An 18,156-nucleotide genomic window follows, 5' to 3' on the forward strand; every position below is an offset into this window, starting at 1 on the left:
CTAGGCAACTATCTGAATAAACAGGGCAGCAAAAAGGCTGTCCTAAGTTTATTTGTATGCTTATCTGGACACAGTTCTAAATATGTTATAGGTGGCCACTATATACCTGGATATCCAAGACTGATTAAAAAAAAAAAGCTGTTAAGACTGAATATCGGGGGATGTTTATGTACTATTGGTGCGGTATATTAAATAGACTGCCTCTCTCAAGTTTGTTTATCTCTTGGTTTTTTCTTGAGGTAGAGCAGCTGCTGTTCTAGAAAAGGGTGCCTGTTGACTTGGCTTTTGATATTACTCCTGTTGCTGCCTTCATATTTTCACTGACTTCTGGCAGTTGTCATTTTAAGGTGCCAGAGAAGAAGCTGAAGCTGGTGATGGCAGACAAGGAGCTGTACAAGGCCTGTGCCGTGGAGGTGAAACGCCAGATCTGGCAGGATAACCAGGCTTTGTTTGGTGATGAGGTGTCTCCATTGCTGAAGCAGTACATCTTGGAGAAAGAAAGCATCTTATTCAGTAGTGATCTCTCAGTCTTGCACAATTTCTTCAGTCTATCACCTAAAACAAGACGTCAAGGAGAGGTAAGGCTCAGCAATGTACCACTGCATGGAACACAATACTGGATTCCATGCAGTATTGCATGTCCTGGATTCCAGGAACTTGTGCCCATAAACCAGCACGTGGAGATAGAGCGTACAGAATTGTGCTGTTCCTTAATATGACTGTGTGCAGCTGAAACAATTCAATATTTTATCTCCAGCAAGGGGGTACATATCTGACTGTGCAACTCCAGCTTTATATTGGCTTTGTTAACTCCTGCACCAGTTGGTGACTGCTGTGACTGGAGCTGGGGGAAGAATTTCTGCTGACTGAGGCCCCGATGCACAAAGCTTACCGTGCTGGGAATGTTTGCTTTAGACTGGGTCTAACCAGTCCAGGGCCACCGAGAGACAGATCTGGGCCTGGGGCAGGGCCGCTGCCACTCCCTTCATTCAGGACGTAGTCGCAGTTGCTGCCCCGCACTCGCTCGGGCAACCCCTGCCTTCCCATGCTCATAGCATTACTTCAAAGATGGGGGGGGGAACGGAGCCCAAAGTGGAAAAGTGGGGGGGGGGGGCGCATTTTGCCCCTCTTTCCTGCCCCACGCTGCAACTCCACATACCTTGGCTGGTGGGGGTCCCTAAGTCCTGTCAGTAGAAGCCAGCCTCCTGCACTGTTCTCCACTGTATTGCCTGCCCTGTTTCCCCTCACGTCGCACATGCTCGGTTTTGATGAAATTGAGCTTGTGTGAAGTGTCACGCATGCTCAGTTTAACCAAAACTGAGCATACGTGTGATGTGAGGGGAAACTGGGCAGGTAATGCGGCAAAGAACAGTGCTAGAGGAATGTTTCTGCTGGCGGGGCTTGGGGACCCCCTCCAGCCAAACCAGGGGCCCTGAAGCCAATTGGAATGCTGTGCTTGCTCCTCTCCGGCCTCTTAAGGGGAGCCTGACCCCAGGGTCTGTTTTTCTCCTTCTCCTCTTTGGACACAGGTGATTACGTTAACGCGATCAGCTGGGTCCATCAAGAGCAGGAGAGAGACGGACCCCGGCACCAGCCCCCTCTTGGAGTCCGGGCCTGCGGAAATCTTGCCCCCCCCCCCCCCCCCCCCTTCTCGGAGGCCCTGAACCAGTCTAAAGCAAACGTTGTTAGCAAGTAATGCACAAAGGGTGAAGGGGCAGTGTTTTATAAACCCCCTCAAACACATATAAACACAAGTATAAACTATCTAACCAGATCATATGATTAATTGTATCAAATGCAGCTTATTCAATGTTACCAATAGATATTCCACATCCTGTTCAAATCCTGCACATATAGAATCACACACTGATATCAAAAGAATCTCGGTTCCTTAATTTGGATGAAAACAAACTAATGACAATATAAAGAATCCTGAAGTTGTACTAAGTGCTCCACGTTCCGCGCGCAGGGTCCAAGAGACAGGCAGAGCTCCAGATTCTCAATGCTTGGTTGAGGCGATGGTGCTGGGAGGAGGGTTTTGGATTTGTAAGAAACTGGGCAACATTCTAGGAAAGAGGGAGCCTATTGCGGAGTGATGGGCTCCTGCTTAACCTTGGTGGTACCAGGCTTTTGGCATCAGCATTTAAAAAGGAGATAGAGCAGCTTTTAAACTAGAACCTTGAGGAAGGCCGACAGTCATTCAGAAGCGCATGGTTCGGCTCAAGTATCTTTCAAAGATATCACTAAAACAGGGAAGATAGTATATCCTGATAGCAAGGTTGCAATAGAGACCATGTAGACCAGGTGTCTTTAAAGAAAAAGCAGACAAAAGATTGCAAATGAATACTGCCAACTGCTGAGCAAGATGTAAATAGGAACAACAAACATAGTTTGAAATGTCTATAAGCAGATGCCAGAAGCCTAAGAAATAAGATGGGAGAGTTAGAATATATTGCACTAAATGAAAAATTAGATATAATAGGTATCTCTCAGACCTGGTGGAAGGAGGATAACCAGTGGGACACTGTCACACCAGGGTACAGATTATATTGTAGTGATAGGGTGGATCAAATTACTGCAGGGGTAGCATTGTATGTTAAGGAAGGCCTTGAATCAAATTGATTGAAAATTCTGCAGTAAACAAAACAAATCTTAGAATCCCTATGGATTGAAATTCCATGTGTAAATCAGGCGTGGATGCTGTTCAAAAAATACCATCCTGGAAGCCCAAGCCAAATATATTCTGTGTTTTAAAAAAGGAGGAAGGAACACCAAATGACAGTCTGCGTGGTTAAAAAGCGAAGGAAGCTATTAGAGCTAAAAGAAAATCCTTCAGAAAATGGAAGAAGGATCCCACTGAAAATAATAAACAGCATTAGGAATGGTAAGTCAAGTGAAATGCACTGATAAGGAAAGTAAAGAGGGACTTTGAAAAAGAGATTGCATTGCAGGCAAAAACGCATAGTAAACAATTTTTTAGGTATATTAAAAGCAAGAAGCCAGCAAAAGAATCAGTTGGACCACTAGATGACTGAGAGGGAAAGGGGGCACTTAGGGAAGACAAATCCATAGCGGAGAGATTAAATGAATTCTTTGCGGTCTTCACTGAGGAAGATTTGGGAGAGATACCAGTGCCAGAAAAGATATTCAAAGCGGATGAATCAGAGAAACTGGATGAAATCTCTATAAACCTGGAGGGATGTAATAGTGCAGTTTGACAAATTGAACAGTAACAAATCTCCTAGACCGGATGGTATTCATCCCAGATTACTGACAGAATTGAAAAATGCTATTGTTGAGTGGCCTAGTGGTTAGAGCACCGGTCTTGCAATCCAGAGGTGGCCGGTTCAAATCCCACTGCTGCTCCTTGTGATCTTGGGCAAGTCACTTAACCTTTCATTGCCTCAGGTACAAACTTAGATTGTGAGCCCTCCTGGGACAGAGAAATATCCAGAGTACCTGAATGTAACTGACCTTGAGCTTCTACTAAAAAAGGTGTGAGCAAGATCTAAGTAAAAATAATATGTAATTTATCTTTAAAATCAAGCATGGTACCAGAAGATTGGAGGGTGGCCAATGTAATGCCGATTTTTAAAAAAGGTTCCAGAGGAGATCCGGGAAATTATAGACCAGTGAGCCTGATGTCGGTGCCGGGCAAAATGTTGAGAGTCTATTATAAAGAACAAATTTAAGAGCATATTCAAAAGCATGGATTAATGAGACAGACAACATGGATTTAGTGAAGGGAAATCTTGCCTCACCAATCTATTACATTTCTTTGAAGGGGTGAACAAACTTGTGGAAAAAGGTGAGCCGGTCGATATTAGGTATCTGGATTTTCAAAAGGCATTTGAGAAAGTACCTCATGAAAGACTCCAGAGGAAACTGGAGAGTCATGGGGTGGGAGGTAGTGTCCTATTGTGGATTAAAAATCTGGTTAAAGGATAGAAAACAGAAAATAGGCTTAAATGGTCAGTATTCTCAATGGAGAAGGGGTAGTTAGTGGGGTTCCCCAGAGGGGTCTGTGCTAGGACCGCTGCTTTTTAACATATTTATAAATGATCTAGAGATGGCAGTAACTACTGAAGTAATTGAATTTGCTGATGACACAAAGTTATTCAAAGTTGTTAAATCGCAAGAGGATTGTGAAAAATTACAAGAGGACCATACAAGACTGGGCGATTGGGCATCCAACTAGCACATGACGTTTAATGTGATGCATGTGGGAAAGAGGAACCCAAACTATAGCTACATAATGCAAGGTTCTATGTTAGGAGTCACCGAACAGGAAAGGGTTCTAAGTGTCATTGTTGATGATACGTTGAAACCCTGTGCTCATTGTGCGGCGGCGGCAGCTAAGAAAGCAAATAGAATGTTAGGTATTATTAGGAAAGGAATGGAAAACAAAAATGAGGACGTTATAATGCCTTTATCGCTCCATGGTGCGATTGCACCTCGAATATTGTGTTTAATTCTGGTCACCGCATCTCAAAAAAAATATAGTTACTCAACTATTACGAGTTAAATTTCTTAATTATCGGTCAATTCCAATTACCTCCCACTCTATTATGACCTAAACATCATTTATCAAAATTAGTACTCAATATTAAAACAACTTACTTTATTCAAATCAAACATAATCATTAGTAAATTTATAACACATTAACAATACACAAGTTGTGTTCTGTATTAATACTTATGATACTCAATGTAGTTCTTCAAGCTTTCAAAAGTCAGATGATTTATTTTCATTCCAAACGATGAAATGTATACTTTTCCATCTTATAGTTCACAAATGAGTATCAGTCACTTGTCCATCAATGAACAGAAAACAACATCCAAAAAAAGAGAGAACAACATCCAAAAAAAGAGAAATGAAGAAATTCACGGTATCCTCGGGGTGGATCAATATCGTCTGAAGCCAATGACTTCACCACACCGGATCCTTATATCAAAATTCCTTCACAACGATGTTTAATTCCACATTCATATATATATATATCCACAGATCTCAACACAGGCCGTGTTTCATTGTAACTTCTTCAGGAGATCCTACATACAAACATACAACATCACTAAAACATAACAACAATCTTAAACAACAATACAAACTCCATATTTCTTAAAGCTCTTACCAGCCACATTCGAACACTGGGCTCATAACAGGAAATCCCTTCCGATAGCATATAACGTCATGATTAGATTGAATAACCCAACTTTATGTGAACCACTACTCTTATACAGACATCAATAATGCCCAATCAACCTCCTTGTTAAGGCCATATGGGTGCACAGTCCCCCAATTAAAAATGAAACGTTGCTCCCTGCGAATGAGTTCACGTTCAACATTACCAAAACCTCCCTGCAGGCAATTAATGACAACAAACTGCAAATCATCCACTGAATGATTATATCGTAGCCAATGGCTAACCAATGGCGTTTCTACTTTCTGTAATCGAATATTACTCAAATGTTGAGCAATGCGCAATTTGATTTTCCTTGTGGTTTCTCCTATATACCATAACTGACAGGGACAGCATATGGCATAAACTACATTTTGTGTGTTGCAATCCGTATGAGATCGCAACACAAAATATCTATTTAAAGATTGTACCCAAATCTGATTCGTGCATAAAGCATATTTACAGTACACACAAGAGTTACAACCAGTGTGCCCACCAACTTCTTGCTGGCTATCATATCGATAGAATTTTTTCTTTTTTTGGATAAGATTTCACCTATGTTTTTCTCACGATTACAAGCAAATCTTGGTCTAGTTTGTAAACTATGGTGAAGAGATAGCACTGACCAATGTTTAAGAATAATATCTTGTATCGCTCGTGTCTGCTTATAAAAAGGAAGAATACAGTTAACCTGGGAAGCGCATGTATTCACAGAGGGTGCCCCGTTATTCAGCCAACATCTTTGTACATATTTTGCCCGTTTATGAGCTGATTTTATAGCATATTGTGGATAACCACGCTTTTGAAATCTCATAGCCATAGATATCGCTTGTTGATCAAATTCTACAGGACTAGAGCATAGCCGTTTAATTCTTAAAAACTGACCTATGGGAATACTTTCTTTTAACTTCCTCGGGTGATGACTATTAAAATGTAAAATAGCATTTTTATCCGTAGCCTTCCTAAACACTCCTGTGATAAACTGGCCATTCACCAGCTGTATATCTATATCCAAAAACTGTACTTTCAAACCTTTAGATTGTATCACTAGCCGAATATTAGGATCGCACTCGTTTAAATACTCCACAAAAGCACGTAACTCATTTTCAGTCCCCGACCATATAATGAATATATCGTCAATATACCTTTTCCAAGTGACTAAATGAGATACATTATAGGTAGACGTATACACATATAGTGATTCAAACATCGCCATATATAAACAAGCAATCGCTGGAGCAACCGTGGCTCCCATGGCGACTCCTTTTACTTGTAAGTAAAAGTGATCAAGAAATCGAAAATAATTTTTTCTTATAACAAAAGTCGCCATCTGTAGCAACAACTGAATCTTAGATTGAGATAAATCTTGCTGCTCTAAAGCACGTTCAATGATCTGCAAGCATGCTTCTTGCGGAATACTCGTATAAAGCGATGTCACGTCTAATGTTAGCATAATAATTTGTTGATCACAAGGAATCTGTATCTTATTCAGAAACTCTAACATGTCACCGGAATCCTTAATATATGACTGTATATGCACCATATGTGAATGTAAATAATATTCTAGGAATTGAGACAAAGGTTCAAAAAGGGACCCCACGCAGGAAACAATAGGTCTCCCTGGCGGATTCGTTATCGACTTGTGAATTTTCGGTAAAAAATAGATATTGGGGACATTTGGTTTTTTACATAATAGATATTTATATTCTTTCATAGAGATGATCTTACGATCCCTAGCTGTTTCTAACATTTCCACAACTTGTTGCACAAATTCCTCAGTAGGATCAGATGTCAATAATTTATAAGAGGTATCGTCTAATAACTGGGATAAAGCTTCTTGTACATATTGACTGGTATCTTGTACAACAACCGCACCCCCTTTATCAGCACGAGTTATAATTATAGATTCATCCTGTTTTAAATCGTATAAAGCTGTTTTCTGCAGTTTAGTTAAATTATGACGAACAGGTATATGTTGTTTTTCTAAAACCTCTATATCTCTCATAACAAGTTTTTGAAAAGTATCTACAGCGGGATCAGTCACTCCAGGTGGTAACCATGAAGATGGTAACTTATATTTATCAAAAAACGCACCAGTGGTCTCCCTTGTTTGTATTACCTCATTCGTTTCATCATCAATTTTATTATCAAAAAATGCCCGAAGTTTCAACTTACGGAAAAAGTTTTGTAAGTGAACTCTTACCGAAAAAGCATCATAAAAAGCAGTGGGGACAAACGATAAACCCATAGATAAAACAGATGTCTGAGTTTCTGTCAGATTTTTAGAGGAAATATTTACCACTAAGTTCACTTCTTCCGTCCTCTCCGACTTCGAGTCACTAAAGGGGCTGCAGGTACCACCACTATACTGTCAGTCCTGTTCCCAGATCTATTATCATTAGATGAAACTTCTAAGTTATGATTAACCTTATTCATATCCTCCCCGGAAGAATCACTAGATGTATTCAGACGATATTGATCCACCCCGAGGATACCGTGAATTTCTTCATTTCTCTTTTTTTGGATGTTGTTCTCTCTTTTTTTGGATGTTGTTTTCTGTTCATTGATGGACAAGTGACTGATACTCATTTGTGAACTATAAGATGGAAAAGTATACATTTCGTCGTTTGGAATGAAAATAAATCATCTGACTTTTGAAAGCTTGAAGAACTACATTGAGTATCATAAGTATTAATACAGAACACAACTTGTGTATTGTTAATGTGTTATAAATTTACTAATGATTATGTTTGATTTGAATAAAGTAAGTTGTTTTAATATTGAGTACTAATTTTGATAAATGATGTTTAGGTCATAATAGAGTGGGGAAAAAAATATAGTGGAATTTTAAATGATTCAGAGAAAATATTTCATCACTCAACGTGTAATTAAACTCTGTAATTCTTTGCCAGAGAATGTAGTAAAAGCAGTTAGCTTAGCAGGGTTTAAAAAAAGGTTTGGATAGCTTCCTAAAAGAAAAGTGAATGTCATTATTAAAATGACTTTGGGAAAATCCACTGCTTATTTCTAGGATAAGCAACATAAAATGTATTGTACTTGCCAGGTGCTTGTGACCTGGGTTTGCCACTGTTGGAAACAGGATGCTATTCTTGATGGTCTATCCCAGTATGGCAATACGTATGTATGTTTTCCAAGGTCATGGTGGTGATGGCTGTGGACGTCCATTGCCAGGGGGTTCTGGTACATCTGTACCTGGACAACTGGCCGATTCTTCTGTAGAAGCCACTCTGGTCACCTCTCAGGTTATTTCCCTTCTAGAGACTCTGGGCTGGGTGATGAACCAGCCCACGAGCCATCTGATTTCGTCTTGGTCCTGGAATAGCTCAGTGTTGGTTTTGACACAGCCAAGGGGATGGTGTTTCTTTCGGAGGAGTGGACAGAGAAGTTCTGCACACAACAGCGCAGGTTCTGTGAGCTCCTGGGGCCCACTCTGAGATTATTTGCAGTCTCTGGGCTCCATGGCTGCGACCCTGTAGGTGGTGCCCTGGGTGAGGGCTCATATGTGTCCTCTGCAGCTTGCCCTGTTGTCATGGTGGGCTCTGGCATCGCAGGTTTCCATCATCCTCTGCCTCTCACGCCCAAGGTGAGACTCAGTCTGACCTGGTGGGACAGGCTGGGTTACCTATCGAGAGAGGGATCCCCCTCAGTGGGTTTTGCTCACCACGAATGTGAGTCTCCTCAGTTGGAGAGCTCACTGCCTAAGATGGATGACTCGGGGAATCCTGGTGGAGCCAACAGGCAACCTGGTCGCGTCAGTCATCTTCAGTCCCAGACTGTCCGATGGATCACCCGATGTTGACATTCTTGTAAATCTGCTTGATGTACCAAGTATGGTATAGAGGCAAACACGGCTACCCAGATCTCCAGTCGTAAGGGTCTACCCAGCTCCCTAGTCCAGGCATCTTGAAGTGAGGTGTAACTCAATCCAGGTAATTGCTATAAGAATTTATAAAACCATGAGACTGACATTTGGCCAATTGCATCCCCTTGCAAAGATTTCCGAATTTGCAAATGAAAAAGCGATTGCAAACTTCCTCAGCAATCCTCCAGACCGTTCAAGACGCTTGGGTTATGCACTCCTACCAGCAGAGGGAGACTGAGCACTAAAACTTCTTATACAAGTAGCCTGTGCAGACCTACTACTAACCAGTATTTTCTCAGTCTCAGCAGAGGGTAGATGTGTGCAGCCTGTGCAGTGTACTCAGTCTGGTAGGCCCGTTTGGGGTTTCTAGGTTGGGTTGTAAATGTTAGAGAACCCACACTTGGATCTCTATTACAGGGTGTAAGTCCTAAGGGGCTTCTTATTCCCTGTGGGGTGTCACACCTGGGTGGCCGAGACCATCCCCCTGTGCTCTTCCTCTGGAGGACTGCTTGACCTCGGCTACAGACCTTGTTCTGTGCCCTTGAGGCGTTTAGGCATCAGCAACGAGGTTTAAAAAAATAATAATAAACATTTTTAAAAGGCAGCTATTTTGGCCGTTCTTGTGGCAGTCCAGAGATAAAACGTTTGCTCCGGCGGCCACTCCCTTTGCGGAGGGACCCCAGGTAGATCCCTTGGTTAAGGGGATTCGGAGAGCCTCCCGTTCCTTTTCCATGAATTCAGACATTAGAGACATGGTTTTTCAGGAATGTTCTGTTCCGGAGGCCGCTTGTAAGGTGTCTAGGGCTATGGCGCGGCTGTATCCCTTGCCTCCGGAAGATTTGGCCCTGCTGAAACCACCTGCTGTGGATGCGGTGGTTACGGCGATTACTAAGGCTACGGCCATTCCGGTGGATGGGGGTACAGCCTTACGGGATCCTCAGGATAGGAAGCTAGAGTCCTTTCTGAAGCGCAGCTTTGATTTGTCGGCTTTGGCCTTGCAAGCCTCTGTGTTTGGGGGCTTGGTAGCCAGAGCTTGTTTCCGTTGGGCGGAGAAGCTCTTGGATGAGCCTGCATTAGATAGGACTGGTTTGGTTCAGGACCTGGCCAAATTGGAGATGGGGGTCTTCGTTTTTGGTGGACACCCTTTATGATTTGCTAAGGGCTTTGGCTAAGAATATGGCTCTGGCGGTGACAGCTCTCAGGGCTCTTTGGCTTAGGGGCTGGGTGGCAGATGCGGCCTCTAAAGCAAAGTTGTGTTCTCTACCTTTCAAAGGTTCTATGTTGTTTGGAGAGGACTTGGATAAACTGATGAGTGGTCTTGGGGATACCAAGGTCTCACGGTTGCCGGAGTTACGGCCTAAGGCGACTAGTCGAGGTGGTTCGGCTAGAGGTCGGTTTAAGGACACAAGGCGGTACAGGCCGGGCAGATTTGTGTCTCCTTCTAAAAGCCGGTTTTTCCAGTGGACACAATCCTTTCGAGGGGGTCATTGAGGAGGTCGGGACTCCTCCGGAGGTGCCGGAAATGGTAATAAGTCCTTCTTATGAAGGTGTGCGGGTCCAGCCTCTGGTGAAGGTCAGGGCGCGACTTCGTCTGTTTTATCAGGGGTGGACCCAAATTACTTCAGATCAGTGGGTGCTGGAGGTCGTTTGCGACGGTTATGCGCTCGAGTTTGAGCACCCGCTGCCGGATCTGTTTCTTCCCTCTCCTTGTCACTCTTGAGTCAAGTTAAAGGCTAGTCAAGAGACTCTGGGTCGCTTATCCATTGGGAGCTGTGGTACCCGTTCCTCGGCACGAGCAGGGAATGGGTTGTTATTCCATTTACTTTGTGGTGCTGAAGAAGGAGGACCAGTTTCAACCCATTTTAGATCTCAAGAGGGTCAATGGGGCGCTCAAGGTGCCATCCTTCCGCATGGAGACTCCGCGTGATCATAGTGGCTGTTCATCAGGGAGAATTTCTCACGTCACTGGATCTCATGGAAGCGTATCTGCACGTGCCGATTCGAGAGGCCCATCAGCGTTTCCTTCGTTTTGCTGCTTTAGGGAGGCACTTTCAGTTCTGTGCCCTGCCTTTTGGTCTGGCAACGACTCCACGCACCTTCTCCAAGATAATGGTGGTGGTAGCAGCTGCTTTGCAGAGGCAGGGAATTCTGGTGTATCCGTATCTGGACGACTGGTTGATCTGGGCGAATTCTCGGGCTCACAGAGTTGCGGCGACGACTCAGGTGGTCGTGTTTCTGGAATTGCTCAGGTGGGTAGTGAATGCAGTCGTCAGTTGATCCCATCGCAGAGTCTGGAGTACTTGGGAGTGCGGTTCGACACGGCAGTGGGTCGTGTTTTTCTGCCAGATTCTCGGATCGCCTCTCTTCAGCAGCAGGTCCGGCTGTTAATGTCCGTTCAGAGTCCGACGGTTCGAATGTACCTTCGGTTTCTGGGCCTCATGGCAGCGACAATAGAGGTAGTACCATGGACCAGGGCGCATATGCATCAGCTTCAGGCGGCTCTGCTGTCCCGGTGGTCTCCCCAGGTACACAGTTTGGAGTTGCGGTTGCCATTGAGGGGGGCTCATCGGCGCAGTCTCCAGTGGTGGCTATGCTCGGCCCATCTGAAAAAGGGCATGCTGTTGGAACCTTCTCAGTGGGTGATTCTGGTAACGGATGCCAGTCTGCTGGGCTGGGGAGCTCAGTGTCTCGATCAGTCCGCGCAGGGGCGGTGGTCGACAGAGGAAGCTCAGTGGTCTATCAACCGGTTGGAGATGAGGGTGATTCGGCTAGCTCTGTTGGCGTTTCGCTCAAGTGTGGTCGGAAAGGCAGTAAGAGTAATGTCCGACAACGTGACAGCGGTAGCGTATGTCAACCGGCAGGGCGGTACAAAGAGTCCGTGGTTGGCAATCGAGATGGCTCTGCTCATGAGTTGGGCGGAAAGGCATCTAGTGCAGATTTCGGCGGCGCACATGGCCGGGGTGGACAACGTGGATTTTCTAAGCAGACACATGTTGGACCCCGGAGAATGGTCTCTGCACCGGTCGGTGTTCGACCAGATAGTTCTAAAGTGGGGAATGGCAGTAGTGGATCTTATGGCGTCGGCACAGAATGCGCAGGTTCCTCGGTATTTCAGTCGGCGTTGGGATCCGCGAGCGGAAGGGATCGATGCGTTGGTCCTTCTGTGGCCTCAGCGGGTGTTGCTGTATGTGTTTCCCCCGTGGCCCTTGATAGGTCGAATCCTATAGAGGGTAGAATGTCATACGGGTCCGGTGTTGTTGGTGGCTCCGAATTGGCCGCGTCGGCCGTGGTTCGGGGATCTGATGCGCTTGTTAGAAGGTGAGCCTCTGCGGCTGGGGGGCTCGGTGCTGTTGTGTCAGGGTCCAATTGCCATGTCGGATCCGGCTCGGTTCTCTCTTAGGTGTGGCCCTTGAGAGGGAACGGCTGAGAAGGAAAGGGTTTTCTCCTCAGGTGATTCAGACAATGCTGCAGTCTCGCAAACGTTTGACGTCTTTGGCCTATGTGCGTGTGTGGCGCATATTTGAAGACTGGTGTGGGGACTGGGCGTGTGTCCCTTCGACAGCTTCTGTGTCGTGCATTTTAGATTTCTTGCAGGATGGTTTTGAGAAGGGCCTTTCATTGTCATCTTTGAAGGTGCAGCTGGCTGCTTTGGCGTGGTTTCGGGGTAAAGTGCAGGGCAGGTCGGTTGCGTCTTCCTCGGATGTGGTCCGTTTTTTGAGGGGGGTGAAGTTGCTTCGTCCTCCTCAGCAGCCGGTCGTTCCTCAGTGGGATCTTAATATCATTCTTGACTCTTTTGTCGGATTCTCATTTTGAGCCCTTGGATTCTTGTTCGATAAAAGACATTACTATGAAGGTGGTCTTTTTGGTAGCTATATCGTCGGCTCGCAGGATTTCGGAACTTCAGGCTCTTTCATGTAGGCCTCCGTTTCTGTGGTTTTCTTTTTTTTTTTTATTTTATAGAAGTCTTTATTGGATATTGTTAACACATAATAAAGCATATGCAGTTCCATACAGTACTATTTTGTACAAAGCATGGCGTATCTAACAGGAACTTATAAACAAACAGGTCAACATGAACATTATTTGTGTCCGCTCTAGGTCTACTATCATTTTGACTCCACATATTTTTTTATTTTTACAGATTAGTTCCTACCCTCTCCAACCCGACCCCCCCCTACTTTGTCTTGTCCCCCCCCATGTGTACCCCCCTAGCCCCCCCCCCCCCCCCGTCAGTTCCCTCTATCCCTCATCCACCCCTCCGTCAACCAGAACGAGCATTCAAAAAGGGGGTCCATATCTTTTCCCATTTCGGCAACATTCTGTTTTTAACAGCCATCAGTCTCTCCATCTCACAGATATAGCGTACTTTGGTGATCCACTTTACCAGAGAGGGAACCCCTGGAGATTTCCAATGTTGAGCTAAATTAAGTCGAGCTGCATGCAAGGCCCCCCTCGCTAGCAACCATTGGTGAGTTATCAACCCCTCGGGCCTCTGCCCCAGTATAAAGACCAGCGGATGCCAATGCACAGATTTTCCCACCCACCTCTGAAGACGTGACTGCACGCCCTTCCAATAGGCCTTTGCCTTAGTGCAAGTCCACCAAATGTGTCCCATAGTCCCCACTTCACCGCATTGTCTCCAACATGTTTTTGGCATTGCAGGAAACATATGGCTCAGGCGAGCCGGAGTAAGATACCATCTGTAAAACACTTTAATGGCATTTTCTTTCATATACACAGCAGAGGCTGATCGCAATATCCCCCTCTCTATTTTCAACCACTCCCCGTCCGAAAGGACGAACTGCAATTCCTGCTCCCACTTCCTCCTATGTACCAAGGATGGAATTTGTCGCGACGCCAGCACTCGATACAGGTAAGTAATCATCCCACGTGTACTCCTAGGGGTTACACAGATCTCCTCCATCGGGTGCACCTCCCTCCCTAAGCACTTACCGTATATAGCCCCCTTCAGGAAGTGTTGCAACTGCAAGTAGCCGTATTGGTCATTAGGGTTAAGTTTATAATCTTCCTGTAATGTCGCGAAAGGGATCAAATTCTCTCCAATATGGAGCTGCCCTAGCATATCAAGACCTACTTTCACCCATTTGCTAAACGGCGTGCTCCCCACTCCCGGCTCGAATAGAGGATTGTCCACTATTGGCGCCAGTCCCGAGACAGGAGGACATCTCTCCGGAAACATAAGATCCCAGTAGTAAAAAGTGGCCTGCACCGGCGGAGGAAATCTAGCAACCTGTCCTCGATATTTATCCGCGAGCCACATTAAATGCCCCAACTTACGGGACCCTATCAAAGACTGCTCTATGTGTACCCACAGCTTGTGGTCCTCACACCTGAACCATTCAACAGCTGACCTGGCCTGTGCAGCTCCGTAGTACCAATATAGGTTAGGCACCCCCAGCCCTCCAACCTGTGTACTCTTGTATAGTAGGGCCCTTGGTAACCTCGGCTTCTTCCGGTTCCACGTAAATCTAATCAACATATCCTGTAAGCTAGACAAAAAGGACCGAGAAACCCGCAATGGTAAAACCTGAAATAAGTACAAGAGGCGCGGCAGAATATTCATTTTAATTGCCGCAATTCGGCCCAACCAAGACAAGCCTATGTTAGCCCACCTATCCAAATCTGTACGTAGAGCCCTCTGAAGGTCCAGGTAATTGAGTGCAAATAATTCCGAGAGATCTCTAGGGATCCTAACCCCCAGATAGCGTATGTCTCTGTCTGACCATTTAAATGCAAATGAGGTTTTCAACACTGCTTTCATCTGTGGCGGTATCCCCACCTCTAATCCCATGGACTTAGAAGCATTCAATTTATAACCAGATATCTGAGAATATCGCTCTATTTCTTTAATCAAATTGGGTAAGGAGATCAGTGGTTTGGTCAAAGACATGAGCACGTCATCAGCAAATAATGCGATTTTATACTCATGAGCTCCCACGGGTATACCACTAATGTCCACATTTTCTCTTATAGCCGCCGCTAACGGCTCCATGGCCAGAGCGAAGAGCAGTGGGGAAAGCGGACAGCCCTGTCTAGTTCCTCTCCCCAGGGTAAACGCACCAGAAAGCCCCCCATTAATTTTTACACAAGCCTGCGGCGAAGTGTATAAAGCCTGAATCCAGGCCCGGTAGAAGGGACCTATCCCAAATCTATTCAGGACAGAGTCTAAGTACCCCCAATGAACCCGATCGAAGGCCTTTTCAGCATCCAGGCCTAGCAACACCATCGGACAAGCCTTCCTCTGAGCCGCATAGAGCAGATCTATAGTTCTGCGTATATTATCCATTGCCTGTCTCTGCGGAACAAAGCCCACCTGATCCGGGTGGATTAACTCAGGAAGAATCCTCCCCAGACGATTGGCGAGTACCTTAGCTAAAATTTTTATGTCTGTATTCAATATAGAAATAGGACGATAAGAAGCACAGTCAGTTTTGTCCTTATCAGGTTTCGGGATAACCGCCACCCAAGCTTCCATCATCGTCCTTGGAAAGGAAACTCCCTCCCTAACCGAATTAAGTATCAACACCAAGTAGGGTACCAACACCTCAGCAAAGGTCTTAAAGAACTCATTCGTGAAGCCATCTAGGCCCGGCACCTTCCCCGTCGGTAATGCTTTAATTACCTGCAACACCTCGTCCGTCGTCACAGGGGCATCCAGCTCTAACTGCTGTTTTGCCGACAAAACTGGTAATTTCCTATCCTTCAAATATCCGTTTCTGTGGTTTTCTAAGGAAAAGGTTTTGCTGCGTCCAGTCCCTTCGTTTTTGCCTAAGGTGGTATCTTCCTTTCATGTCAATCAGGTGATTTCGTTGCCGGTCTTGGGGGACCGGACGGGGGGTGCTTCTCAGCATCGTTTGGCGAAATTGGATATGCGTAGAGTGTGAAGGTTTACTTGCGCAGGTCGGAGGAATTCAGGTCTTCGGACAGGTTATTTGTTCTTCATGGGGGGCCCAAGAAGAGAGCGACTGCTTCTAAGGCATCTATAGCTCGGTGGTTAAAGGATGCCATCTCTTCAGCTTACATATTGCATGGCCGTACGGTGCTGGTGGGGCTCAAGGCACATTCCACTAAGGGGATGGCGGCTTCTTGGGCAGAGAGTAGTTTTGTTCCACCGGTGGACATTTGTAGAGCGGCGGTGTGGTCCTCCCTGCATTCTTTTGTCAAACATTGCAGCGTGGATGTACAGGCAAGGGAGGATGCCAGTTTTGGAGCTGCAGTCCTGTCCTCTGGGCTTCACAGGTCCCACTCTTAGATGTGTTTACTGCTTTGGTACGTCCCAAGCGTCTTGAACGGTCTGGAGGATTGCTGAGGAAGGTGAAATTAGGCTTTACCTGCTAATTTTCTTTCCTCTAGATCCTCCAGACCGTTCAAGAGCCCACCCAGTGTATCGGACAGTTCAGTATGATATTTTCTTTAGATTTCAGTTGCTGATATTTCTAGTAGCTCCTGTGATTTGGGTCCTGGAGTTTTACTAAGGGCAGCTTGTGGTACCGTTTGTGCCCATCTGCAGTTAAATTCCCCCGTCTTAAGGGGAGGAGATCTGAGTGTGGATTCAGTGGTTTTGTTTAGGTGGAGGTGTTTTGTTCCTCTGCTTTGTTACTGTTTTACTGGTTAGTAGAAGGTCTGCACAGGCTACTTGTATAAGAAGTTTTAGTGTTCTCAGTCTCCCTCTGCTGGTAGGAGTGCATAACCCAAGTGTCTTGAGCGGTCTGGAGAATCTAGAGGAAAGAAAATTAGCAGGTAAGGCCTAATTTCACTTTGTTGCTGGTAGACTGCGAATATAACTAACCAGTTGCATATAGGCACAGTGAACGAGAATCACTGTCTCAGCTCTTCAAAAACAGAGTTCCATTCTCCCTAAAGAAGTGTTCCAAAAGTTCTAGATCCAAACTTCACCTCCACCTAAATACTGTGTTATCAAATCCAGGTGGAAATTGCATGTTTCCTGTCAATGAGAGTAATGCGCTGCTTTGCGGATTCTGTCCCCAGGTCAAAAGTAGCTCACGCCACACATGCCACAACAAGCTAAGCCTGGCCTGAGGAGGAAGCGCCAAACTCCTTGCATGCAGCAGTTCAATAGAACACCATGGCTTAAAATATTCCCATTCGATAGCAATGTGTGTATATTTAACTGATTTAAGTACCCATTCTCACAAATGTCTTTAAGCATTCTTGGTTGTAAAGTTTTATGAATGGCATACCCAAACCACCCTGCCTCCACCCACCTAACAAATATCACCAGTGTAACTTGGTTTTTTTTTTACCCGCCCAACAAAATGCACTCACCAAATTTTGTAGCGCTTTAATGTGTCGACACAATAAGCGCAAAGGTAGCGTTTGTAACTAGGGCTGCACATTGATTAAAAATTTTAATTGCACAGTCGAATTCAAAAATCTTTTAATCATGCGATTAATCACAGGATCCAAATGGGCACCGTCTCCTTTCCCCTCCCCTCTATTGGCATCATCTCCTCCCTTCCCCTCCCCTCTACTCCATGGGCACCATCTCCTCCCCCCCCCCCCCCCTCCATGGGCACCATTTCATCCCCTCCCTTGTCCTCTCCTCCCTTCTATGGGCATCAAATCATCCCCTCCCCGGGCAACATGTCATTCCCTCTCTTGCCCTCCCCTCCCCTACATGGGCACCATCTCCTTCCTTCCCTCCATTCATAATCACCATTGTTTTCCTCCTCTTTCCTCCCTTTCCATCTTTGATCCTTCCATCCCCTATTTCCAGCATCCTTCCTAGCTCCCTCCCCCCAGTGGTTTGCATCTTTGTCTTTTTTCTGCTTCCTCTTTCTCCCATGGCCCCCGCAGTGGTCCACATCTTTCTCTGTGTTGTCTTTTCTTTTTTTTCTGCTCTTTCTCCTGTGCCCCCCCCCCCCCCCCCCCCCCCCCCCCCAGTGGTCCACATCTTTGTCTTTTATTTTTTCTGCTTCCTCTTTCTCCCGTGCCCCCTGCCATGGTCTGCATATTTTTCTGTCTTTTTTTTTTTCTGCTTCCTCTTTCTTCCGTGCCCCCTGCTGTTGTCGCCGCAATGGTCTCATCTTTCTTGTCTTCGGCACCTCT

General features: G+C 45.4%; 1 protein-coding gene across 2 annotated transcripts in view; it reads left to right on the forward strand.

Annotated features, from left to right (window-relative positions):
• NELFB (negative elongation factor complex member B) overlaps positions 1–18,156 on the forward strand; it is a 200,497-nt gene that overhangs the window by 78,271 nt on the left and 104,070 nt on the right. For both annotated transcript variants that reach the window (XR_003942541.1, XM_030207069.1), the window contains exon 4: positions 348–578. Coding sequence is in view for 1 of the 2 variants with exons in the window: in XM_030207069.1 (XP_030062929.1) it covers positions 348–578 (231 nt within the window). In the remaining variant the exon portion in view is untranslated. The remainder of the gene's footprint in view (positions 1–347; positions 579–18,156) is intronic.

Source organism: Microcaecilia unicolor, chromosome 6 (genome assembly GCF_901765095.1).
Source record: "Microcaecilia unicolor chromosome 6, aMicUni1.1, whole genome shotgun sequence".
Classification (NCBI taxonomy): domain Eukaryota; kingdom Metazoa; phylum Chordata; class Amphibia; order Gymnophiona; family Siphonopidae; genus Microcaecilia; species Microcaecilia unicolor.